This window comes from Hesperophylax consimilis, chromosome 9 (assembly GCF_061612785.1).
Source record: "Hesperophylax consimilis isolate HC1 chromosome 9, BYU_Hcon_1.0, whole genome shotgun sequence".
Lineage (NCBI taxonomy): Eukaryota > Metazoa > Arthropoda > Insecta > Trichoptera > Limnephilidae > Hesperophylax > Hesperophylax consimilis.
This window is the reverse complement of record NC_142844.1, coordinates 35437847-35465564: the sequence shown is the minus strand read 5'-3', so window position 1 is coordinate 35465564 and position 27718 is coordinate 35437847. Positions and strand designations below refer to the sequence as shown.

Below are 27718 nucleotides of genomic sequence, written 5' to 3'. Positions count from 1 at the left end.
ATGGTTTGGTAGTTTAGCAAGACATATTGCAAACCTTCAAATACTTTATTGCTAAAGACCAGCTAAACATTATGCAGCTCCTGAAGAACAATCTTTAAGACCTGCACAACATATTGCTACTCCTTTATCTTGTCCATGGATGCTGTACAGAAAACATTTTAATACATTTATGTACAGGTCAACATTACAATTACAACAATGGCAAAATTATAACAGCTTGGCTCATCAAGACAATTAAGGATTAATATTTATTGAGATACAACAAGAAACATCTGCTAAAATGTAGTAAAATGTGGACTCTGTACTAAATGACTGGGTATTGCATGTATTATTAGTAAAACAGATTTATTTATTTTGTTTATTTATTTTTTTGAAGAAAATCTACAGGTATTATTACATATATAAATACATGAAATACAACTTGTACACGCCGGCATGGGACCCTAGGGGGTTGCCTGTTTCATATTCATCAAAATACAAAAATATAGGGATCACAATATCCTCCGCTTGGAAGTTTAGTTTTTTTTTTCTCCATAAGGGCCCTTGAACGAAGTTAAGGTTAAACGCAACGCTTGTTATATTCTACGAGTTCATAGATGGCGTTAATTAAATAATTTTATTAAAATACGCTTTTGCAAAGTATTTCTTTACAATATTAAGAAAAATCATTTGTTTGCGCCCGTATATACGCAATATGAATATGAATCAATAGTTTTGTTCGTTTAAAAACTCAATTCTTTCGAGAAAGGCGTACAAATACAATATTGTACCGATTATTCAATCCAATATTGTATTTGCATGCCTTTCTCGATAGAATTGAGTTTTTATATAGACAAAACTATTTATTCATATTCATATTGCGTATATGCGGGCGCAAACATATAATTTGTCTTAATACTGTAAAGCAATACCTTGCAAAAAGCGAATTTTGATCAAATTAATTAATTACGCCATCTATGAGCACGTAGAATATAACTAGCGTCGCGTTTAACCTTAACATAAATTCTTAAATCATTTGACACTGCATGCATGTACGAAGTAGTCAAAGTTAAGACATTGGGCATTTCAAAAAGCTTTTTGAGAACTTTGCGCATGGGAATAAAACTGCCATTTATGAGAGTTTTTACAGCAAACCCACTTTTGTCGGGTAACATTCGGTGACCTAAAATATACTTTTCTGGTGGTATGTAAGTGCCAAGAAGTTTAAAATGCTCCAATCTCAAATATTCTGTAGATAAATGCTCAAAAGGATTGCTTAAATGGTTAAACATAATGTTAATGCTGTCAATATCAACATTTGACGCCCCAGCCCTATCAAGTACTGTACAAACTGAATTTTTAAGTAATTCTAATGGATTTCTCAACAGTTCCGTTATGTTAGTTATGATTGCCTGTACCTGAGTTCTAGCCAATGTGGATTCGTTATAAAGACCTGCCACTGATAAATTAATACTACGACTCAACGAACTATAAAAGTCTATTGGTATTCTATTCTCTGCAGGTAATTGTTGAGTTTCTACTATGTTGGGAACGGGAGCCTCACGTCTGTTTTCATTTTCATACTCCGGGGTGTCCTCTTGCTCATTCTCGCCATTGATAGGTGGAATATTTCCGGGGTTTGGAATGTTATTTGAGTGCCGCTCGACATGCTTACGAAAAGAATTTAGTGTTTTGAAACTCCGCGCACATGAATCCTGGACACATCTGTAATCCGTGCTAAATTCGTGAACGTTATGAATGGCCGTTAAATGGCGCAAAAGAAGTTTAAACGATGTGTGGATTGACTTACACACAAAACACGTAGGCATTATATTTACGAGTTATAGTAAATAGTATTATAGATATAGATAGATATTATAGTTACACGTTCGGTACTGCAGATTGAACACCTTCTATGTCAGCAATAAGTGCGTTTACTGCAGGACACTCTCTATCGTAAGTTGTACGTATTTTGTAAACGTACTGTTGCAGCCACAACCACACAGAGTTGGACTCAATTGGGTAACAAGCATGTAGGGCCTGGAAACATTTAAATGCTACATCTACGGCACGTACCGCCGAACTTAACTTGTACATAAGTTCGTGGTTGATGACTACATAGAACGCTTTTTCGGTGTCACCAACGACGAGGACGAAAGGCTGAATTGTCTGCTTCCACTTCCTCATGTTGGCCATTTTTTGGTCGAGTTTGGATTGAAACTCGCCCATTACCTGCAAACAAAGTAATAGAGGGTATTATTTTAGGAAAGAAGGAACTAGGATTAAAAGAATAAATTAGAGCTCAGAGTATGTTGCTACAAATTGGAAGAAGGAATATTTTATACATAGGACCAATTCTGTATAATAAGCTCCCAAAGGTTTTAAAAGAAGTGACTAAAAGTAGAAACAGTTTTAAAAGAGAGATAAAGGATTTTTTTAAATCACGTTGTTTTTATAGTTTGGACGAATTTATAGTCAGAAAGGATTGCACTTGTAAATATTGTGGGAATGTAGGTTAGGATATATGCAATAAATGTGTATTTATAGAATGACTAGTTTCAAAGCCTGTAAATCTAGAAAGAATTTACAAAAGGGCGTGTACTTGTACAATGAAACAAAAAAAAAATAAATGAAATGAAATGAAATTTTGTTAAGACAAGTGTCTATTCTCTCCAGCCGTGTACCCGCAGATAGAAATTGTGTTTAAAACTCACGCGAATGTGAAGCAGGAAGCCCTCCTGCGACTCCAACTGGCTTGGCCGCCATGACGTCTTGGCCTTCGATTTTTTTAAAGAGAGGACAGGGAACATGTACGCCAAAAGTTTCAACGAGGTGATCTCGGTGCCCACTGTAACAAAATAAAACCGAAAATGATTTGCAATTCAAAATGTTTAGTTAAACTTTAATCTTTCAGCTAAAGCTGTAAAAATACTTTCATAGTAGGTATAATAGGTGTACTATAGTTACTACTTACAGTTGCTGTCAGCAAGGATTGCCTGAATCTGCTCGGACCTTTTCGATGAAGCAAACTTCAACACGGCTTCGGAAAGCTGCGGCCACCCTACAAGAAGCTTGTCCCCCTGCTTCGGGTATAAGTAATTAAAGTCGTCTTCAAGCTGAAATAAGTAAGGTCGTGATTAGTCCCGTGTTGTAGATATTGTAATCTAGGTACGTCAAATGAGGTTTCATCAATTTCTGGAAACATTAATTTAATATACAGAATATTATCTTACTTAAGCGTATCCAAGTGGGGATTTTAGCGGCGGGTACTTGCTAAAGTACTCGGAGATTGTTTCAACCTCAGAAAGTCTTTCCTTTGAGGTATTCTTCCAATAGGCTTTGACTTTTCCCCAAGGCTCGCTTGAAACTTGGAGGAATCCAAGAAACTCTTTCACCTCATCGTCGCTGAACTCAGATACAGCTATGTCAGCTGTCACTTCTGTTGCAGTTTTAGCGGCAGAAACAGAGGATGCTGTAACAGACATTGAAATAGGTATTAAAAAATAACATTTCTTGTCCACAATTAGATTTTTGCGAAGGTAATGATTTACCTATGAACTATAGTTATAAACTCACCCTCCTGCTTTTCTTGTTTTAAGGTTCGTTTTAGGCTGTGCACCTTGTTTACGAGCTTTCCTCTCGCAGCCAATTTTGGTGGCCCTTTGCAGTATGGTATGTAATATATTTCTTGTTGTTCGCATGGGAACAAGTGGCATATCTCCTTGATCCAGGCTAAATATTCGCTTTCCCCAATGCTGGAAATAAGTATACGATTATAAATAACTATACATGTATATATTGGTAAACGATACAGCTAACATGTAGCGTTAAATGACCGAGCGGCGAACAAAGACAGCTGCAGATTATGGGGATGACTGTGTTTTTATAATTTTTATTATAAAAACCGATCAACTGAAATTAACATTAAAAGGATGGAATTTATATTTAAAATTTTTTTATCATGATTGGTCAAATCTGGTGACCTGTACTACCTACTGGGCTGACAAAAAATCAAAACAACAGTGCATTAGAGTTGAATGGAGATGCTTCGTTTGCTTGATGATCTTCAATACTCAGATCGATATCTATACTTTAAATAGGATAGGTATAGAACTGTATTTGCTAGAGATCTATCATTTTCAGTTAATGCATGAAGCCATTAGGTACTACTTAACCATGTAGAGATCTACCAGTTATATCTTAATTAACTTGAAAAATGTCATGTCTGCAGTTATAAAGTTAGTCGGTATCTATACATAGCAACAATGTGGCATCCGTAGACCAGGGTTCAAGTTCTCGACAAGCCAGACATTTTTGAAGGGAAATCAACATTTAAAAATCTGATGTGTGCTTACATTCGATTGTTGTCTGCGTGGAGAATGTGTGCCCCGATCGCGATGCACAGCTTTGACCTAGCCTTCGGACTCAGTGTCCTGTTGCTTATGCAGGCTGGGATAATCTTTCCACAGATGTTGGATAGTTCCTGAAATCAGTAGCAGCCGGTTTTATAGGGCAGTATAGATTCTGTAGGGTCTAATTGAGTTATTCACAGTGTGAATTTTGGCAGAGAGAAATATTGGATTATTTATTATTTACCTTTGCAATGCAGGTTGAGTTGTTGTCGCTTGATCGCTGACGCTTATGCGATGAGCTCAGGTCACATATACCAGCAAATGTTGTATCAGCCTCCAAAACGTCCAAAACCTCATGGTCGTCTTTGCTTTGGTCTAAAATATAAACAAAAGAAAGCAAATTGGATTAGAAATGTCACACAAAACTAAAACTTATGTAAGTAGGTAAGTAAGTGTGGTAGTATAGGTCAAATAAAGTAACTATTAAATGCTTACGCAATGACGATGGCGGCAGAAATTCCTCCGATGAGTTGATAATGCTGCTTACATTTACATATGAAAACGAAGTTGACGTAGAGGGTCTTGACAGCTGTAACTAAGAAAAAAACAATTATGAAGTATTGACCTGTATTCGAATGTCTTCTCACTCAAAACTACCTTGAAATAAAGGTGAATATGATCTACAGAAGAATTGACTTTATTATAGGAAATAGATTTTTAAAAAATATATGCAAATACCATGATAAAAGTTAGGTATTGAAAGTTAGTGGGTCCCAATTCCCAATACCAACCTCGTGGCTTCTTTTCTTGGCTGGACTGGAATAGGTGTATTATATTATGTAACTGTATAGGGTATGATGATTCTGTGATTATATTATAACGATCCACATACCTTCAAAGTTATCGAGCGTCGCAGAGTCGTATCCCCACATTGATAAAGTATCTCGAACAAACTTGTCGGCCAGTCGGCCATGATGAAAAACGCACTATGCGCGCGCACCATATTCAAACAGCTGACCGGACGAGCAATGCCGATAACGGCCGAAGTGGGCCGAAGTCGAACGAACACCCGAAGTCCAGCAAAACGTATTGCTAAATTTGGCGGCAATATGGAATCTGCTAAATGTTTTGCACCGTCTGCAATACGTTTGTCTCTCTGTTAATCTCCAAAACATTTGGCAGATTTAGACAAACTAGTTTGCTAAACATTAACTTGGAGTCTAGCAAAACATGTTCTTCAGTTCGTGATGCTCCGCTTTGCTAAAAATACCATAACTATTGCTAAAACAGCAAAACTTTTTTTTGCAAAGCTGGTTTGGTTTTTATTTCTCTCCGTGTGGAAAGACATTACTAGCCACAAACATTATATTCCATTAGAGGCTCTGAAGGACAGATCTGACCTGTCCATACATTATAAAAGTTTTTTTAAATCTCTTTTTCTATAATGCATAGAAATGTGATATATTCGTCGTTGGAAAGATAAATAATTGTTCTTCTCAGTTTGTCTCAAATATTTATACATGATTACATGGATACAATCTAAAATATTGTCATAGTGTATGATTTCAAACTGGCTGGAACTTTTCACTGACAATTGTAAGCTTAAAAATTGTTAATATTTTTTTATTTTATAAACGGCGTCAAGAGTGAAGTTAAAATTTTCTAGCTAATTTCATGTACCAAAGTAATGTGTTTTATAAATATCGAATAATTTCAAATTATGGACGTATCAAGTCAAAATGTCACGGTTAATTTTTTCGTTATAATTAACATATTTGATATTAAATTTTTTTTTTTCTAAAATTTAATTTTAATTGATAAAATTTAAAGTTTCCAAAATTATCTCTTTTTACATGAAATTTCACGGGGTAGTTGGGATTCGTAAGTAAAAAAAATAATACTTGAAAGGTTAACTTGCATATTACCAAGTCTAAGGACGGGTTGTTTCGGAGAATTTGAACAATTCTTCAAATTTCAAAGTTAATTTTCAGGTTTTGTGAAAGATTTTTTCAAATTCTGTTTTTATTTCAATTTTGTCAAGCAACTACCCGATGCTAATATAATAACAGAACTTGAATAAGACTTTCACAGAACCCGGAAATCAACATTGAAATTCGATGAATTGTTCAAATCCTCCGAAACAACCCGTTCGGGTGTTTCAAGTGTTTCGAAGTCCATATAACATCCTTGACTCGGCCCACAGAAACGTAAACCAAATTTTCATAAGTATATAAAATAATTTTCCTTGTGGATTGGAGCGTGACATGCGGGGACGTTTTACCCCCGATCACGTAAGAAGAGCGCCGCACATAAAGCCCTCATTGACGAGCTTTTTACGTGGGGTCGGGCATTACGCGCGGACGTGTTTTGATTTGACGGGGAATACGCACCAAACCCCGCCTGGTGCGGGTGTTGCGCCAGACAGACGTAGACGCCGATGAAACGAGTTAAGGGGAAATAATTATATTGTTATCGGGAGAATTGTTATTACTGAGCATTGAAGAAAAAGGCAAAAGATTGCACGACCTTCTCAAATTGTATTATAATATTAACGTATATGCGTACGGTCATCTCCGGAAACATAACAAAAACGTAATGCGAGATTTACGCAAAACTTAATATAACAAATATAATACTTTTTCAAAAGGACCTTACTTATATTTCATGGCAAACATATAATCTATCACAAGCATCAAACATGTAAAGGAATCATATTTAAATTTAACAGCGATGTCAAGAAAAGACTTACTGAGACCTGCAAAAGCCAAGTTTTTTCTTGAAACAGATGGAGTTTATAAAGTATGTAGGCCAGACAGAACGGGCGATCTCCAAACGAATATCAGAACACTTTCAAGCACGTAAACTCGGCCACCCTGACAAATCGGCAATTACCGAACATTTAACTGAAAGCAGTCATTACTTTGTATTTGTTCCTGAAATTCTGGGAAGACATAAAACACAAAAACCATGCCTTATTAGGGAGGTAATTGAAATTCATAAAAAATACCATAAACATCAATAAAGACGACGGAGCGAAGCCCAATAGTTCTTGTTATTCGATCATTGACGGCAACACCAAAAACATCTTAAATTATAACGTATTACCAGCTCTCAGAGGATTTGGCGATATAGTATCATATCTACAAACTTAAGCACACACTTTATACATCTGCTCAGATGATGGACAGTGTAATGCTGTCCAAAACGTTGTCTAAAGAAGGAGGTAGCGCAACACGGCATAATACTCCAAAAATGACAAAAATTATTCCAATGAAAATTGAATAATAATTTAGATTTTTCGAACGAGTCAATAGGTGTCCCATTTAAACAAAAATCGGATATGTTTATTGGAAACACTCTCTAGGTTACAAACTAGTTCCTTAGAACTTTTGTAATCATTCAAAAATATAGCGATAGGATGGACAAAATGACATATAATAATTAAATCCCAATGGAAAAATTGTTAGAAGCGTTGTCCCCGTAAAACAAAGATTCTGGGTTCGATTCCCAGTTGAGACTGTTACTTTTTTATTTTTCTGTGTATTGTTCTGTTTCGTTTAGATTTATCAGTATTGTCTTCTTCTTCAATAATTAAAATAAAGACAAAGTGAATAAAAACCCGTTTCGGGCTACGTCAATATTATTTATTTATTTATTCACGCCTCGAAGACTATTACACGTTGATAATTGTTAGAGGTAAGTTGTAGAAAGGAGTATAATAGTACATAACATAAAACATGTTTGTTGGGTGTATTATGCATTGAATTTATGTTTTAATGTGATTGAAGCAAATAGCATGCGTCAAGATAGAATTGTATGGCGGTCTACTTTCTCTGCTTGCGGGGAAGCGATGTGAAATTCAGTTAGTTAAAATAACTACCATCACCTAAACTTAAGTTAAAACTGAAAACTTTTTTAGTTTCTACCTGGTTTAGACAGAGTTTCAAAACTACCCTTTCGAAAACATTTGTTAACTTACATAAATATGGAGTTTTATCGCGTTATACTTTCACTGCCGACCCCTGTGGGGAAACGATGTGATGTTTAGTTAGTTAAAATAACTACCACTATCTATATTTTAAGAAAAAACTGAAAACTTTTTTAGCTTCTACCTGGTTTGGACGGAGTTTAAGAACTACCCTTTCGAAATCCCTTGTCCCATTGAACGTACATATGTAAAATATGGCGTCTTCCTTTTCATATAGCACTTAACTATACCGTATTGTATAGTGAAGCCAAACTGTACAACTGATAAACTACAACCAATGACATAACAATAATTTATGTATTTACTAATGGATTACACACACTAATCCATTAAGAAATAAAAACAATCACAGTGTGAAAAACTGTATTGTTATTCGCTTACAGCCAGCCTAATAATTTTTTTTTTCAAGCTGTCAAGTCTTCAAGTTCATCGAACATCAGTTTTATTATCAAAAAGATAAATCATTGGGGCCTTCTTGCTTACTTATTTCATCAACGTTGATACATCAATATTATTGTGTATTATCTTGGCAATAAACTAGCTTCTGTTCACAATAAGTGAAACGTGGAAAAATAAATATTGTAGTCTTTCTATGCCTCTTTCTATTCTAATGGAAAATTACGAGCGCTGAGTAATGAATTAACGCGAAACAGTAATTGAACACTACTAGGAAATATTAAATCGTTATACAAAAACTAATACTATTAAAGCGAGTTTATCAATAAGCACTGTTGATATGAAAATGCTATCGTAATATTGACAGTGTAAATACGAGCGCTCATAAAGCGCTGAAAGCTACTCGTAAAGTTGATGGTTATTTTTAGTTCAATCCTAGTTATTTCAGAAAAAAATACCTAATTTACTGCTTTGTGTAATTTATTTGTGTTGTTGGGTCACCAAGCCCAAACTTGGCTATTTTTGTCTTTACGCAAAATTTCATGTTAAGTAAGTATTGAATAGCTAATATTTACGGCAATTTGTTTATTTACAACATGCATGATTTTTTTTAAAACATTTACAAGGCATTTATACATTGAATCACCATACTAGGCAACTGCCTGTTTCATGGTGACCAATTAAAAATAAATGAGAAATTTGTGCTTTATGCTCTCTGCGATCGATCATTTAATGTAAAATAATTGCATGAGGTGATGCAAAACTTTCGGCCATTAATTAAGTATCAAAGTTGCAACAATCAATCCTTAAATTCCCTTTAAAACAGGCACTGACATACATTCTTTTTTTAACGATAAACTAATGTTTATACGATAAGGTCTTTTATGCATAGTACAAAGGATAACAAATTATTAGAAGAAATAATTAGTCGCTTGGAATATCTATACAATTTTAAAATACCTCCCGAGTAAAAATAACCAAGCAACTAATTATTTCTTATAATAATTTGTTAACTGACATACATAATATATTTAACAAACTGTTAAGTACTAGATATTCGACAAATTTTCGCCAAATCGATCGTAACTCATATCTTTTAAAATAAATAAAGCATATATTTAGAAAATACTCAAAACACGCGATACAACTGCCCAAGGAATACATATCATATCCCAAAAAAATGACATTTTTTAAAACTCCTCACAGGAGGCCCCGAGGTAAACAATTTGCCCCTGCTGCTTTGTGGAGGTTTTTTTGAGAAAAAGAAGGAGAAAACACCGAGGCCATAAGAGAATTATTTCACAGCCGAGCGCAGAAAATACCCATTCTCACAATTCGAGAAATGACAACTGTGTACAAATGTTTGTAGCGCGTTTAGCTTGTTTTCCGACTGTACACTGGTGCCAAAGAGATCAATGATGCTAGTTCCTGGGAACATCTTCCACTTAAATACCGGTCAAACAAGGACAACATTCCCATCAATCATGCCTATGCTCTAAATATTAACCAGAATCCATCAAACGTTTTTTCACGTATTTTGCAGCGCAAATTTCGAATTTATAGAAACCTACAGACTTAAAAACAGTTTGTTTGATGGTTCTTTGACGCCCTTCTTTACCCGCCTGCAAGGTTAAGGGTGTCAAACTGTAGATTGGTAATGTTAATTAATCGAAAGGTGCTGAAAATTTTGAAGTAACTCAAATTTGTGTTTTAAAATGATTGATTTCAACATACGACTTACGACTTTATTTTTTTAGTTATGACGTGAGTGTCAGGGAATTTAACCCTTCAGGTTTTTTAAAAAAACATTGATCTTTCTAAAAAATACATTTTTAATATCAAACATGAAGATGTTCATAAATTATTAATTATTTATCTTTCCAATGACGGATAAATTAAATATCTACATATTATAAAAAAAAAACTTTCATAATGTATTGTCACCCCGGTCAGATCTGTCCTTCAGAGGCTATAATAGAATATGGTGTTTGTGGCTAGTAATGTCCTTTCGAGGCCTAAAGGGTTAAACATTTAATAGTTTCAAAGACAGAAAAGCTGTCCAACTTATTCTGCGGATGACTCAGATCGGAAAGAAATAAATATTAATGTTTTAATTATGTCATTATATACGATTTACATTTTTATTGAAAGAGAGATCTTGACAGAATATAAAAATATACATTCATATTCAAGCATGTGAATGTATATTAACATATCTATATCTCATTCCTGAAGCGTGTTTGTAAAACAAAAACATTCTTTGACATTCTAACGTCCTTTGTTATGTCAAAACAGTGACTAGAAAGCCACTTCATTTTTGACATTAGCTAAATGTGCCTGCCACTCACTTTATTATTGTTTCTTCAATCATAAAAAAATATAAGCTGCTTTAGCGAAGCATTTTCTTTTATGTATAGAGTTCCGAAGTTGATATTTATTGCAATATCTAACGTTTTAAAATATGAAATCTTGTCTTTGCTTTTAGAATTCTTTGTCGTTAGTAATGTAATATATTTTTCATAATTTAATTGCTTTTGTTTAGTGGTAAGCAACTCAGTTCTTTGTCAAATATTCATTGTACTAATATGTAAAGCATATAATTTATATGTGGAAGCAGTAAAAACATTCAAACATTAAGCTCATTGAGATAAACTTATATAAATGTCTTTTGCGCGTATATGGTGTGTTCGTAGTAAGGTCAAGTTTCACTCACTTCAGCTTACTTTGATAATTTTTTTAATTTTCGTATTTTTGGTAGTCGTGTCCAAATCGTGTAAATCGTGTCTGGTACCTAAGAGTCGAAAGGTCTTCTGAATTAAATGAGTTCACAAAATTTGCTAATATGCAATTATTTCCGCGCGCAGTAATTTTTGATCAATGAAGTTTTAGGTAGGCACCTACTTTGCGACAGTAATTTTCACCATTCTTCTAGAAAATATTAAGCAAAGTGAATCCCATAAAAATGAACAGATAGTAATTATATAGTTTTTATCGCTTCTACGTACTTACACAAGCTCAATGTGATTGAACGTATATAACATACAATCACGGAACATATTATTACCTACACCCTATCCAAATCCTAACTCACACAATAATAGTTTACTATTCACCATACTGAATCAAATAGCAAATATAAAGTTAATTGTTTTCAGGTGAAAAAAATTAAAAAGCAATAACTCTTGAGTGAAATACTAGTATTTATTGAATTATTTGTCGGTTAAAAATAAGCCGACGTAGCGCAGTTGTACCGTGCACCTGACTGGCAATCAGAAGGTGGGCGTTCGATTCCCGTCGGCAGCATTTATTTTTTCTAAGGAAGATTTTTTCAGGCTAATAATTTGTTATCAATATTATTTAATAATTTTGCATAAAAACCTTGTCTTGTAAACATAGTAAGTTTACCTTAATAAAAATGTTTATTAATTATTATTGCATGTAACTCTGGAAACTTCTTAAAAATCTTATGTATTTAATTATTTTTGCAATTGAAAAACAAACACTACACCGCGGGATATGGTGGCAACGGTTCCATGATAACTCAACACAGTGAAAATTCAACACACTTTTAAAAAGTGATATAAAGTCATTAGAAACGATGAGAATTTTTTTTAACCTAACCTAACCTAACCTACTTAACCCAGTTAATAAAGTTTTTGTTTCATCACTTTCCATGACTTATATAACTTTTTAAAGATGTGATGAATTATCATTGTGGTGATTTGTCTGGTCATCGGTGGCAACAATTAAAAAAATTGATTTAAAAAAATCTAAGGCCCTGTAAATGATGTGGTTTTCTTAACGGATTCTTAACAACGTAAGCGAAGATGCCATGCAAAAAAATTATGTATTGGACAGACCTGCGGTTTTGAATTTTCCCTAGTCTAAGATAAAGTGGGAATCGACATAATTGATGAACTCGTGTAAAAAAAATATTCGGCGGGCGGCCCGGCGTAATACGGTAGACTTTGATTTCGCCTAGAAAATCGATCTTTCCGTGGGGTTTATTTTAATTATATCTGATGAACGTATTACTGAATTCTCAAATGTTTCTGGAGGAATCTCTTGGAAAGTTACTGATTCATCGTTTAGAAAAATAAAATCTGGTGCTTACCGCTAATTTTATACTTCAAAAACTTTTCATAAAATTTTAAACCCGTTTTAGAGAAAATATTTTGATGGTAAGGCACTGTTTTTATTAATTTTAAATATAAATTACTTACATCTGTAGGGATCTCTGCAGAAATATTTAATAGATTTTAGTAATACGTTCATCAGAAATAATAAACATGTGAGCGTCGAGCAAACCCCCGTTATTAGAGTCTTATGTCGCCTCATACTAAATTAAACTATATGGCAAAAAGGGGCTTGTTTAAGTATGGTATGTGATACCAAATACAGCCTGGTTGAAGTTGACGGCCGGCATAGTCCAGTGGTAACGCATTGGACTGCCATTCCGAAGGTCGCGGGTTCGAACCCGGCGTGCGCAAATAAATTTTATTTGATTAATTTGTGTTATTTCACAATTAATTAATTAAAATAAAATATAGTATATTTGCGGCACGTTCCAGAGTGGAAGATACTACCAGTATCGCCCTGGTGTAAGACCACCATTCAGAATTGAAACGTTGCTCCAAATGGCTTTAGCCGTGTTTAGTGACTAGATCTGAATAGCCAGGTACTTCCCCACCTTGCTCTTTCCCTTCCCCACTTACCTTCAGCCTCACAACATCCCCCAATCGGGGATGCCATAGTCTCACTGGCTCCAGACGGGAGCAGTTGGGACTCTTGTGAGGTATTCACTATAAAAAAAAAAGCTTATGGCAGAAACTCATCTCGGCTTGGAAATGCAGCAAATAATCTCCTCGTCAGTTCTACTCGTAGAATCGCCTAGTCAATGTTGTCCCCAAGATAAAAAAAACGTGATAGTACGTGATAGGGTTAAAAAATGCAATACAATTCCTAGTCTTCCAAAGATGAAGACTGCAGCATTAAATTAATGATGGAAACTTAAAATATCCGACTGTGGGCGTATAAAAAAATAACTAACATTGTTGTAATGCGTGGTTGAATCTCGGGCAGAACCGGATCATAAATATAATATTTTAGCATGTCAATCAATGTTAATTAATTTTTAATTTGATGGCTTGGAAATTAATAAGCAGAAATTGGCAGAAATCCATAAATTTAATTGTGTTAGCTAGCGTCTGCACGAACCTTGAATCAGACGAACTTCATAAGATTGATTGTTCCCAGAAATTATACCATCTAGAAGCACTTCAATTTGAAAAGCAATAATATTACGCAAAAATAATCATTTTCACTCGAATTCCTAAGTACCTTCGTACTACTTGAAATCTGTCAAATTAAAGAATATGTAATTATTTTCTTCGAGGCCAACTTAGCAACTACCTAATTCATTTAAAATAGTGAAATCGAGTGTCTGGTTTAAACATTGATAATAGATTGATTTATATTTTTATTTTCAAAAATTTCTATTTTTACTTTTGATGGATGCTTTCCACGCTTACAAAAATGGGTGCCGATTGAGCATAAGTTCTACCTTTAAATTGAAGTGATATATTAAAATAATAATGGGAAACAAAACGCAGTCCGTGTAACTACTAAGTTCTTGAGTAGAACAAAAGTATAAACAAATTAAAGGAGAAATCATCTTCCGAAAAAATATACAAATTTAAATATGATGTAATGTTAAAAGTTATTTCTCTTTACAACATTTTAAATTATTCTTGAGAGTAATGCGTAACTAATATTTTATTGGAATTCTTTCACAGCCAACGAGATAAGTACATTTTATTCCAAGTGTCCTTTAATTAATCTTTGAAGAAGACAGTGCTTTTAAGGTGCGTAATTTACCCGCGGTATTTATCCTCAAATATTGTTTTATTATCAGGATTTGTCATTTTTTGTGTAGTGGAATAAATAACTCGTTGTATAATGCACACGCCTTTGCTGTCCTTCGCATGTTTCCAGGAAATCCCTATAAAAAGCTTAGATTCAGGGAAGAGGGTGGATGGAACTTTTCTTATCGGTTTGTTTTTCCGCTTAAATAAATATTAGTTTAAACTAGTGTAGCATTAACTAGAACTTGTTTAGTCATAGTTTCAATCAGAGTTTACGAGCTAGTTTAAGAGCTTTCTGTAGAACAGAACAAAACTCTAGACAAGAAATTCGAATCGATTACAGTGCCAATTTACTAACAAGATTTAAGTAGTTTACTGTAGTTATATACAGAAGTAGGTATACACTGTACACTGTTCATGTAATAATATTTATTTTTGTATATAATAATATGTCACTGGGTGAAACACCAGTCTTCTATCTGTGATTTCAGAGAAGGTAAGATCTTCAGTAATCAAAAAAAATTTGTTATTATGACGTATATAAACATTGGCCTAACAGAGTGAGAGTTTAAAAAACATTTCTGTAATGAGTTTATAAGTCTCAGTGTTGTCCATTAACCATTTTGAAACAGGCGTATTTTCAGATTTTTTCTTTTAAATGTCGAGCACTCAATAGTCATATTACGTTGTAGATTATTATTTAGATAAATGTGAGCTATATATTTATTGGTTTTCGTTATACGTACATTAGCCTCTTTCGCGACTTTCGCAAAGAAATTAGATCGAATGAAAATACTTATTTACTATTAATAAATTCCAAGGTATCTACTTCCTTGTTTTCAATGAATTGCGGATTTATCACAATTTATAGTGAAGCTTGACCTTTTAGAAGGCTATTGGAGAATAACCACCTCATTGGCAAACTTGCAGCAGTATGCTTACTACAAAATGTCATAATGTGGAGCTACAAACCATAAGCATTATCAATAGTCAAAAAGCGTGATTTAATAAAAAAAAACTGAGAATTACAACCGCAGCTATCAATGATACTTAGTCAGTTTAGTACAGGTAAAATAGCATAAAAATGCACAAAAATGACGAAATTCATGCATTCATGATATTATACTCATTCTTTGCGGTCGAAAGAAAGATCAAAAGAGTTCTCTCAAAACAAAGTCATGAAATACCCGTCTAGGGGATTATCAACTTGTAATTTACCGTTTCTTTACTAAAAACCTAGTTTATCTCGCCAAATATCGATACCATCGACTTGGGAGTAATCTTTTTTTTCTATTTAATACGAATGAATACATAGTAAAAGATACCTTACTCGATATAGTTTGTAAATATGTATTTTTCAAAATATCCCCCCGCCCTCTTCCCCCAAGAGGGTTGTTTCACCACTTTTTTTGAGTGGAATCTGCAGATCTTCATTTATTTCCAAAATTATTGTATGTTAAAAGTTTTACGAATGTATAAAAGTTTCAAATTTTGTCATTTATCAAACCCTATTTTACCTGTACTAGTTGGACGTTAGAGCTTTGCGAGTTTGTCGTGTTTCGAAGAAAGTTTGTCCAGACGTCTGCAAAAAAATTTGATAAATACTTTAAATTGGAGTTTTTGAATTTATCTCTCAGCAAAAACCTACTAATATATTTCATTATAACCTATAAAAGTACCTGAATATTTGTAATTCTTTCATTATCTTTCTATTATAGTATTTAAAAACGCGGAGGTCCCAACCGGACTCTAGTATATTATTTACCACTTAGTTTTTCGAAAAGAAAGTCAAAAATAATTCCTTATTTTAAAATTCTATTGAAAATATTTAGATAATTGCAGCCTCGATCAGGTTTTCCAAAGGGTTTATTCCCATGCCTTTAATAATCTGTTTACTATTTAAAATAAGGTTTCTCCGAGAATGATAAGAGGAATTTGACGTGGTTTTATATCTTTGAAGGGGTCACAAAATTGAGCTTACAAAGAAATTTCCTTTGGCAATTTCCCTTGTACGTGATTCTTCCTAAATACTTGTCTGGTCCGTTTCCTCCACATGGTTGCATTCCTGGGGCTATGGGCGCACGTTTAAGGGCTAAGGGCCTTTCAAATATAAAGAAATCGTGCACTGGAGTAGCAATATAGCTTCATTCAGAAATTCATCCACCTTTCGAATTTCCCCAAAAATAGAGAGAGTGTTAATAGAATGGCGCATTCTTAACAAAAGTATTTTTATTTAGATGAAAAAAACAAGATTTCAATTACTAACACACTGGCGCAGACCCGTGAAAAATTACGAGTAAACATATATATGATGTAAAAATTTGAAATAAAATGCAAAATAGCTGACCATTACGCCATCAAATATTGTAAAAACGGCGACATAAATTCATTTTATGGACTGAAATTAATAAAAAATATTTATATTAGAATGTTATGAACCTTCATAGTATTAGAAATTGTATTGCTATATTGAGTTTAGAGTATGAATAAAGTTTTTACACAATACCTATGAACAAAAGTCTAAGCAAAGTACAAACAAAGCGTACACAAAGTATGGATTTAACGATTTGACCCAACATGAACTACGGGTTAACGAAGTATAAAGAATGTATGAACAAAATATTATAAACGAATCCATTGATATCCGCGACTCATTCATCCATCACTTGCAAGTTATATATTCTACTGTCACTTCTTTTTCTGTCTAACCGTATGTAAGGACTTTTTCGACAAAGCTTGTTAATATTTTAAAAATATTTTTATGCTTTCCAATCCGTTACTTTTCATTTATAAGTTTCCACTAATATCAGATTACTAGAAGTCAGGATTTTTTTCAAGTGCGAAAATTCTGGGACTAACTACCATAATAGACATATTAACTGAGATTTTCTGCACTGAAAAAAAAACCCTGTATAGTAGTAATACAATTGTATGTTTATTATATGTATATACGTTAAAGCTTCTAAAAAGGTCGTCAATACAATAATAAATATAGTCACGGAATGGAAATATTGAATTCCACATCACAAATGTTAAGGCGCAAAAAACAGTATATTTCTACCAATATATTATCTGGATGTGAGCTATGTAAGACACCAATAATTTAATCTTTCATCCAAAAATATTTTTTGATATCAGAATGTCACCGTTGTTTTTCAATCTTTACATGGATAGTTAAATAGGTGGGATTGGGTGCGAAATTAAGTAATCTGACAGCATATTGCCTATTGTATGCTGATGATGCGGTGCTGATTTCTAACAGTTTGTAGAAATAAATGGATCTACAGTCTATGTGTCTCGGGTGAATGACGTGTATGTGAAGAATCAGCTAATGGTGAATGTAAATATTTCAAAAGTCATGGTGTTTGACAGAGAGAGAGAGAGTACGAAAACTGTATGCAATATAGTTGCGAATAACTGATACTTGGAACAGATTGTGTATTTGTAGGTATGCTTACGAGAGATGGGAAGGCCGATAGAGACGTTGATTAAATGCAGTTAAATGCAGACGTTGGTTAAATGCAGGTAAGCCTTTAAGATTTCCTGAGTAGTTTGTGTGATATGAACACCGGTTCTACAGTTAAGATAAAGTAAATTAATAAAAAGTTCATGTAAAAATATTTAAATTTAAAATGATAATAAAAAAACGATTAAAATCATACATGACTAAACCCAATGCACAAACTTTGGCGAAAATGCCCATAAGATACCTTCGATAAATAAATATATTTATATCGGGCTTGCTTCCTTTTCGGTTTGCCATGGGTGGCCATGAACCAAGCGGCGCATGTCAGTAAGTAAAATCCTCAAAGGCTGTGTTAGATATTATGTTATTATCAGCGCCTTAGCTCCTTAACCCGAAGCCCACTGCTCCAATTGCGCCCGCACAGGACCAGGCATTTGCAGTATGGTTGAATATTACGGTTTTACACAACGATCACATTTATATTATCATTTCAACACGAAAAAACCAAAATTAAGTCAAACAAGAGTTAATAATATCGAGGAAGACCTTTGTTATATTTCACGAACTCATTTTTACACCGAAACAAGTATAAAGTTTGCTATTTCAATGTGCCAAGTGCTCAATTTTATTTTCCCCACCTTCAGAATCCAGCGATTCAAATTTCTCACGGGAATTATTGAACCCTTGAATAGGAAATTTTATTGTTTGTTTTTAAGGAAGTCTAAAAAAGATCTGTAGTAAGAAGTCCGCGATGAATAGTATGAAATTTTACGAACTCGTTATCTGGTTTTTATGCCGAAATAAAATCCAACTTTATTTACTTTTCCATTCATAAGAAAGAAGTTCAATAGTAAATAATATTATGTATGAAGAAAGTATTGAATGACATGAAAAATCTTTTGTTTTTTTGATAACTCGATCGTGGATATAGCCACTTTAATATTTATAGGTAATATTCTCATTTTGATCAAATATTACCGATGTATTTTGACGAACTCTGCGAAGAGCTGTAAAAGCTAAGGCTTTGAATTAGAAGATTCGCGGGTTCAAATCCCAGCGTGCGCAAGTAAATATATATATTATATATATATAACTTCCGATTTTATTGTCCGGGTTAAATCCTCCCCGTAGGAAACCAAACCCTTCCACACACTTTTCCAAAAATGATCATCTAGTCAATCAACATTATGCAAGTGCATTATATAAGCAAAATAAATACAAAAAAATACAAGAACAACACGTCAACTCACCAGAGATCAAATGGGAAAATAATTCACCGACTCCAGATATTTTCATATCAGAGGGTTCGGCTCGGTAGAACTTCTAACAGGGCCTATAAATCCTACTGATCCCTCAGCATAAATATTTTAAAAATCTTTCGTTATCCTACATGTATTCAAAATGACCGACGTTTGCATCTTTATATAATTTTTTTTTGATAGATCTAATACGCCTAAATTTTTAATGAGAGAGCTAGGTATAATGCCAGTAGCCGAAATAACGAATAGTAATATTTTTATAGTCTGAGAATGCCAAATTCTTTTTATTTCATTTCCTAAATCTCTGAATTATTTATTATATTTATAATTCTTATTTTTTCATTAACAGATTTTTGAATATTACAGGAATTTGGAATAGCGAAATCAATGATTTAAGTTATTTTTTTAATTTTGTCATGTAAAACTATATCGGGTCTATTATGACTAATTTTTCGATCTGTTTAGTATAGTTTTATCATAATATATTTTAAAAATTCGTTTTCTAAAAATGAATTCGGTTCGTATTCATAATATGGTAGTATATTACGGCAGTCAATCAAGTTATGTTTAATTACCAAATTTTGGTGAATTATTCTTAAAACTTGATTGTGCCTAAATGTATACTCGGACGGTGCTAATATAGAACATCCCGATATAATATGTTCTATAGTTTCCGGAAAAGCCAAACATTTTCTACACAAATCATCAATTTGATTTGTATCTTTGATTATATGCTTCCTATAATTTTTAGTATTAATGACTCTATCCTGAATGGCAAGCATAAATCCTTCTATTTCTGCGCTCAACTCTCCAATACTCAACCATTTGTTTGATGAAAATTTGTCAACACAGGTATGGTTGAAATAATTGAAGTGTTTTGCGTGTAAAATTTTATTTGACCAGGAATCTAATAATTCCTTATTTATAAAAATGTTGGCATTCTCATCGTATAAATTTAAAGGTGTAATATTTCTATCTGTCTTGCAAATTATTTTGTGCATTTCTGAGCTATGAGCTTTCCTATGGAAAAAAGTTCTTAGCATTTCTACCTGATTATGTTTCAAAGAAGTTATTTTGACTATACCTCTACCTCCTAAATTTCTAGGTAAATTAACTCGTTCTATAGCTGAATTTGGATGATGGCAATTAAACTTTGTTATTATTATTTTATTTTATTATTTTGTGTCCTTACACAATTCACAAGTTCCGGAGTGGGAGAGTGGAAGATACTCTTAGCATCACCCTGGTAAATGACCACCATTCAAATGAAACGTTCCTTGAAATGGCTTTAGCCGTTTTTGTCACCAGATCTGAATAGTACAGTACTTCCCCAACTTCTCCAACTCATCTCCTTCGCGTTCCGTTACCTTCTGCCTCGTGACATACCCCAATATTTGGGGATACCATTGTCAACTCGCTCTAAACGCTTTGGAGCCGTTGGAACTATTGTGCTGTATTCAAATTTAAAAAAAAATAATATTGCGAGGGTAAAAAATAATTGTATAAGATAGGGAGTATATTGTATATTATATAAGCATAAAGATCGTTTCCATTCTGATTTTTGGCGATACTCAAAGTATCTCCATTAAAAACACGCACCTGCAGTACAATTTTCTAAGATTTCGATGGTTATAATGTACATTTATATATAGTTATATTATATAGACAACTTGAATAAAACAAGAAAAATTAGAAAATAATAAAAAACGTGAACTGAATTATTTCTGTACTTGGGTAAATATGAGTCCACTAGAATCAAAAGCGGTCAAAATCAGTTGAAAATGCAGTTTTATAGAAAAAAAGTTAATTTTTATGTTCGTAATATAAACGTTGTTAATCCATAGCATTTTGGCTTAAGAGTTTTGCTGTTGTAACAAAAACGGTTTTTCAATTAACCAATCGGGACGCCTTATTCATAACGGCCGCCTTACCTTATTCTCCATACAAACTAGTGCGGCAGTGTTAATCATGCATTAATTAGTGTTGCTTGGGTTGCAATAACCATTTATTTTGAGTGAACGTCACATTTTCGAAGAATCAAAACTTTAAACGACATTTTGCCACTAGAATCAACAAAGAAACGTGTAAAACAACCACACAAATGAAGGGCAAACATAGCCAGAAAAAAGTAAACCACTATCATTTTGTAGGGAAATGTCCAAATATGTCATTTATCTGAATTTGTAAGGTTTCGGGTCTAGTCGGCTGGGCCACGTATTTTGACAACTGGGCCCAAGTAAATATTATTTAATTTAATATTAATAATAATTGCTTATTTATAGTTTAAGGTACGGAGGTGGAAGTAAGCGAATGGAAAAAAAACTTTGCAACCTATTTTGAAGCATACATCATCATAGGTAGTTCGATTTTCAGAGACAAAAAGATTTATTTTGAAAAGAAACAAAACTAACATTCATTTCAGAGGATAAAGAAATTATAGATGTGACCTGTCAACTTTCAATAATATCTGCAAGAGGAACTCAACTGCAATAAAGATAAATCGTAGATTGATTGAAGCTCTTCAAATTTCAGATAATCCTTTACAATTACGATTATCCAGTTTCGCGATGACTGGAGTAACATTTATGTCCTGAAATAAATTGTACTCCAAATTAATTCCCAATATTTTTTTTGTACCTCAAGAGGAAGAAGATGATTGTATCGAAATAAAATAGTAAATGATAGGCAGAAACCGTGTCGGACTATTTAATGATTTAATTCACTTTTCTATTATTTTATTTTTTATTAGTGCATATAATTTTACCACAAAAAAATCTTTCTATGTCTAAATTCTATTTCTCGGCATTTATGAAGATTTCTCAAAATGATTACATATAAAATCCTGATATGAGTGGCTAGAATTTTAACCATTTACTGTTCGCAAATACTAGGTAGGTACTATTTTGGCCACATTATAAATATAAATAAAATAATTTTATGATATTTAAATTTTCCGACTTTATGTCCGGGTTAAATCTTCCCCATAGGAAAAACTAAACCCTTCCACAAATGATCATCTAGTCAATCCAGATTATGCAAGTCCATTATACAAGCAAAGTAAAGCCAAAACAATACAAGAACAACACGTCGACTCACCAGAGATCAAATGGGAAAATAATTCACCGACTTCAAATATTTTCATATCAGAGGGTTCGGCTCGGTAGAACTCCTAACAGGGCCTATAAATCCTAGGGATCCTTTAACATAAAACTTTAAAAAGCGCATAAATTATTTATATTTAGATATTATAATTATAGTTATTTTTTTATTTAACCTAATCTATAATAGCCCAACCTAACCAAACCTAACCTATGATAATCCAACCTAACCTAACCTATAACAATCCAACCTAACCTAACCTATATCCTAACCTAACCTATAATAACCCAACCCAACCTAACCTTACCTAACCTGTAATAATCAAACCTAACCTAACCTATCCTATTTCCTAACCTAACCTATAATAATCCAACCTAACCTAACCTAACCTATTTTAATCCAACCTAACCTATACCTCAACCTAACCTATAATAATCCAGTCTAAACTAACCTAACTTATTTCCAATCCTAACCTATAATAACCCAATATAATCTATATCCTAACCAAACCTAAAACATAATAACCCTAACTAACCTAACCTGAACTATTCTAACCTAACCTTTCCTAAAATATAATAATCCAACCTAACCTAACCTAACCTATATACTAACCTAACATATATACTAACCAAACCTATAATAACCCAACTTAACGTAACCTAATCTAGCATAACACAACGTAACCTAACCTATCATAACCCAGCCTAACTCATCCTTAACTAATTTATCCTAACCTTTAATAACCCAGCCTAACCTATAATTACCTTACCTTTTTTAAATTTTTCTTTATTTTTAAAACATACCTAATAATCTAAATATTTTTCGAGTTTGGCCAAAATAGTTCCTTACCTAGTATTTACATAGGGTAAATGGTTAAAATTCTAGCCACTCATATCAGAAATACCAATAAAAGAAAATGTCATCAACACAAATCATTGCAGCTGTCATTCCAGATAACGAAAGTGAATTTTCGATTTATGTCAAAAATTAAAATGCTAAAATTAAACATTTCCCAAATGCAGTCAGATTCCTTTTATAGTAATTGAGGTAAATCAGAAGGTTTTATTTAAAAATATTTCGTATAATCCATGTCCGGCGATTACGAATAATTACCATATATTTTTAATATAAAAGTTTTTATTCTTGTTTTCTTATATTTTATAGCAGAAGTCGGGGTCTGGGACGGGGTTTAAGTGAATCAGATACTTGAGTCGGGCCATGTCAAGAGTCAGAATAAAAAAAGAGTATGCATGTGTGCCAAGACCAAGTTGTTTGGCGGTCGGTCCTCTCTGCCTACCCCTGCAGTAAAAAACGTGATGTTTAGTTAGTTTGTTAGACTGCAACATCTCCAAAATTGTCATTCAAATCAAAACCAGCAGCTTCCAACTGTTTGTGAAAGTGTCCAAAGGCAAACAACAAAAACGGAAGTGTCCACCAAAAAATGCATATTTTAAGGAAACCGGGTCATTCAGAAATATAAATGATTTGAAATATTAATCTTGAGCCGGATTACTTAATAATATTAAATTTTAACTTCGCATTGATGAAAAAAGATCTGTAAAAACTTTTTTTTTTTTAGATTGTGAACTTTTTAAGAAAATGGACAATGCCCCCTTTGTTTCTAGGGGCCTCATATATTATATTATAATATATTTTGATCGTAAAAAATAAAACAATGATATGTTTTCAGATTGCCCCCTATGCCTCCGTGATCGTGAATGGAATCTACTGGGCGGTGGACAGTCCAAAGCTGCTCACCATTCCTGACGCCAAGTTCCTGCTCAGGCCTGCGGATACTCCTTGGCTGCCTATCAGTGTGGGTTCACCGGCGCTACCTCACAGGTTAGTCAACGGTGAAAATAAAAAATTATAGTTTTTTTTTAACGAATTAAACCGTAAAGGTCATTTTGCGCCACCCTGTACACTAGCACATACTACAACTATACATCATAGTGCTTGCATTAAAATGATGAAAAGTTTGGTATCCACGGAGACATTTTAACATTTGCATATATCGGAAAAGCCTTGATGAAACAGATTATTGGTTTACATAGTTACAAACGTAGGTACATATTATTAAAACACATTGTAGTCGGGCGCTTCGAACAATAGAATCTAGCCTATAGCGGGTGTTTTTCGCGAATAGTGCAAAAATATATCGCTTCAGCTAAATCTTCACCAGAATGGGCAGACAAATTATAGGCGAATATTTCCTCATAACTTTCGTTATTATCTGAAGACATTTTTGAAGGGTAAAAGAAAATATCAATTAAATAAATTCCACTAAAAAACACGTCTGTTTTGTAACTCTGTATATCATGACTAAAGCACGTGTATATTAGCGCCACTCTATCTTCACATATAACGAGTGCCGGGAAAAGTCATTCAGGAAATTTATTTATTTATTTTTATTTATTTATTTATATTTTACATGTATATTTACAGAATAAAAATATCCATTAACAAACATACATTATACAATCATAATTGCCTAATTAGCAATTTAAATTTAGTGATGCGCAGGTGGAAAATGTCGATGTCAGAGGCTAGTGAGTTAAGAAGGCCTATCATTCTTCCGAGAGGCATTGCTGATGGTAAGTTAGTCCTACATCTCGGAAGAATGAATGGTTTGTGTCTACGCGCTCTTGCGAAGTTATCAGGGACGTAAAATAAAATTTTATTCAAAATTTCTGGATTGTTGATGTGACCGTTCAACAAGTTATAGGCCATCATCAGCAACGCAGCTTTCCGCCTGTTGACAAGACTATCGATACCTAGCATTCCGGAAAGGAAGGCTGATGGGTATAAATAGGGATAGTACCCGAAGTCTCTAAGATAAAGATAACGTAGAAACTTCTTTTGTACTTTCTCTACCATAGAAGTGTACGTTGCATCCCCTGGACCCCATATTATTGAGCCACTTTCCAAAATACTACGTACTAGGCTAAAATATAGCAAGCGAACCACGGTAGAGCTGCAGAAATGCCTGGAGTTACATAGCACAAATCCAAGCATTCTCAAAGCCCTGCTGCATATCGTTTCAATATGAACGTGAAATGTTAAGTGTGGGTCAAAGGTTATTCCCAAATCTTTCGGTTCAGAAATATGTTTAAGAGAACATTGGGACATCCTATAGTTGTAATAAATCACAGTGTTTGCTCTAGTATAGCACATTATGGCGCATTTCTTAAAATTAAAACCTAATTTGTTAATTGATAAAATGATTATTGTAATAACATCCTCGGGATTATCTCATAAGAGTAAAGGTCCAATGAATTTATAACACTTCATAAAAATAGGTACTCGTATTCCCAGTACAACTAACAAACAATCTTTGAAATTTAACACGATAAAATTGCCTAATTATTGCAAGGGTATGTGTGTACATAAAAGAAACAACGGCTTATCTTTTTTTGTTATATGTGTGTGTAGTTTGTAATGTCTTCAAGCGTTTAGATTAAATAATCACGGGAAATAATAATAATAATTTACCTTCCTCGCCTTTGAAGTGGAGCCGGGGTAAAGAGTATTTTTACCCGTCCCGCCGATAAGCACCAGTCGGCCGCGCGGGTAAAAATACCATTCCCGCTCATAGTGTGTTAAATGTTTTTTTTTAGTTAAATCTTAAAACTAAATTTTTTGTTTTTAAATTTAATGTAAATAAGGTTAAGCAAGTATTTTATTTTTTTATTATTGTGACAGCTGTTTCTGCGTTCAAGGCCATTTTAAAACTTTGTTTATTTATGTCATTCTATCTACCCCCGCCCAATTATTTTTTTTTGCTGTCTAACATTATTTATTACCGATCAAACCGTTTTACAGAGAAAGTAAGTGTGACAATAGATTATCTATTCAGTGGGGTACTTTTGAATCGGTTCTTGAAATTGTAATTTATATATTAACCTTAAAGCACATGCGGCGGGTGGAAAAGATCTCCCAGTCCTATCGGTATATTTCGGTTCCATGATAACTCAACACAGTGACAATTCAACACACTTTTAAAAAGTGATATAAAGTCATTAGAAACGATGAAAAAAAAAATTAAACCTAACCTAACCTAACCTACTTAACCCAGTTAATAAAGTTTTTGTTTCATCACTTTCCATGACTTTATATAACATTTTAAAGATGTGATTAATTATCATTTTGATGAGTTATCCGGTCACCAGATACAATTAACACATTGACAATTCAACACATTTTAAAGAGTGATATAAAGTCATTAGAAACGATGAAAAACAATAATTTTAACCTAACCTAACCTAACTTACTTAACCCAGTTAATAAAGTTTTTGTTTCATCACTTTCCATGACTTTATATAATTTTTTAAAGATGTGATGAATTATCATTTTGATGATTTATCCGGTCACCAGATACAATATTGTATCGGTGATTCAATTCAATATTGTATTTATATGCCTCTCTTGGAAGAATTGAATTTTTATACGGAATAAAATATTTATTCAAGTTCATATTGAATATTTGTGACATATAATTCGTATTAATATTTTGAAGAATAACTTGCAAAACGTGTATTTAAGTGAAATAAATAAATTAGCACCATATATGAAAGAGCAGATTATGGATACTTTTAAGTTAACCTTTAATGTTTTTTTACACATTTTCTAGTTTTTGAATATTGCAATGAATAAATAGGTCACATTGCATTACACAATCCATGCACGAATCTAGAAATAAAATAATTCTATTAAAACAAAAAGATTGATATCTTAAAATATTCGCCAGAAAATTTAATCAAACATGAATAATTTATTCATTCACTCCTTGAAATGAAATATCCACGGGTCGGGGAATACTCACTATATGGTGTATAACTCACCGATGTATTGGCTCGTGGCGAGTTGGATGCAGTGGCTGACTGTTGGGTCCATTGTGAAGCTAATTTAATCCCCTTACGTACTCTCTATATTTTTGTGGTGGCCTGCGGTTGAATCTGAACCTACTTTATTAGGTTATGCACCTACTGCAGATGTAGAAGTATGTATTGATGGAAATCCAGCACAACTGTCCTGAACCAGCAGGATAAATACAGCCCAGCATTTGAAAATACCGTGAAAGCAATTTATGATTGATAAAGATGGGTTGGGAAAACCAAGGTTTTACGGATCGAAAATCTATGGGAATTAAAAGAAATTCTTACGAATACATCGAATCGTGGTATTCTTTAAAAAAATGAGACATGAATTCCGTGGAAGAGCATTTTGCTACTGGTTCCAGATATAGATGTAGTTATTTTCAGATACACATTACTAAACTACATTTTTAAACCAGTTAGACAACACAAAAACTCCGG

General features: G+C 33.3%; 2 protein-coding genes across 4 annotated transcripts in view; one reads left to right on the top strand and one right to left on the bottom strand.

The window, feature by feature from the left end:
- LKRSDH (lysine ketoglutarate reductase/saccharopine dehydrogenase) overlaps window positions 1–27718 on the top strand; it is a 418858-nt gene that overhangs the window by 134648 nt on the left and 256492 nt on the right. For both annotated transcript variants that reach the window (XM_089635917.1, XM_089635918.1), the window contains exon 9: window positions 24094–24245. In XM_089635917.1, the coding sequence (XP_089492043.1) occupies window positions 24094–24245 (152 nt within the window). The remainder of the gene's footprint in view (window positions 1–24093; window positions 24246–27718) is intronic.
- LOC149421271 (uncharacterized) lies at window positions 1557–5596 on the bottom strand. 2 transcript variants are annotated; one of them, XM_089635454.1, is made up of 9 exons: window positions 5224–5596; window positions 4827–4926; window positions 4576–4706; window positions 4335–4462; window positions 3556–3734; window positions 3213–3451; window positions 2954–3095; window positions 2694–2827; window positions 1557–2211 (listed from the first exon to the last, which is right to left on the bottom strand). In XM_089635454.1, exons 1-6 carry the CDS (start codon window positions 5332–5334, stop codon window positions 3213–3215), a joined length of 888 nt encoding a protein of 295 aa, XP_089491580.1. In that variant the 5' UTR covers window positions 5335–5596; the 3' UTR covers window positions 1557–2211; window positions 2694–2827; window positions 2954–3095. The 2 variants fall into 2 exon arrangements, with proteins under 2 accessions (XP_089491580.1, XP_089491581.1); XM_089635455.1 differs by having other exon boundaries at window positions 4827–4920.

Excerpts from the sequence above, each read along its gene's own strand:
- LOC149421271 (XM_089635454.1), bottom strand. The coding sequence starts at position 5,334 with ATGGTGCGCGCGCATAGTGCGTTTTTCATCATGGCCGACTGGCCGACA. Across the intron at positions 4,463-4,575 it reads ACTCAACCTGCATTGCAAAG|GAACTATCCAACATCTGTGG; the intron begins GTAAATAATAAA and ends TACTGATTTCAG. Across the intron at positions 3,452-3,555 it reads AAAACAAGAAAAGCAGGAGG|CATCCTCTGTTTCTGCCGCT; the intron begins GTGAGTTTATAA and ends TGTCTGTTACAG.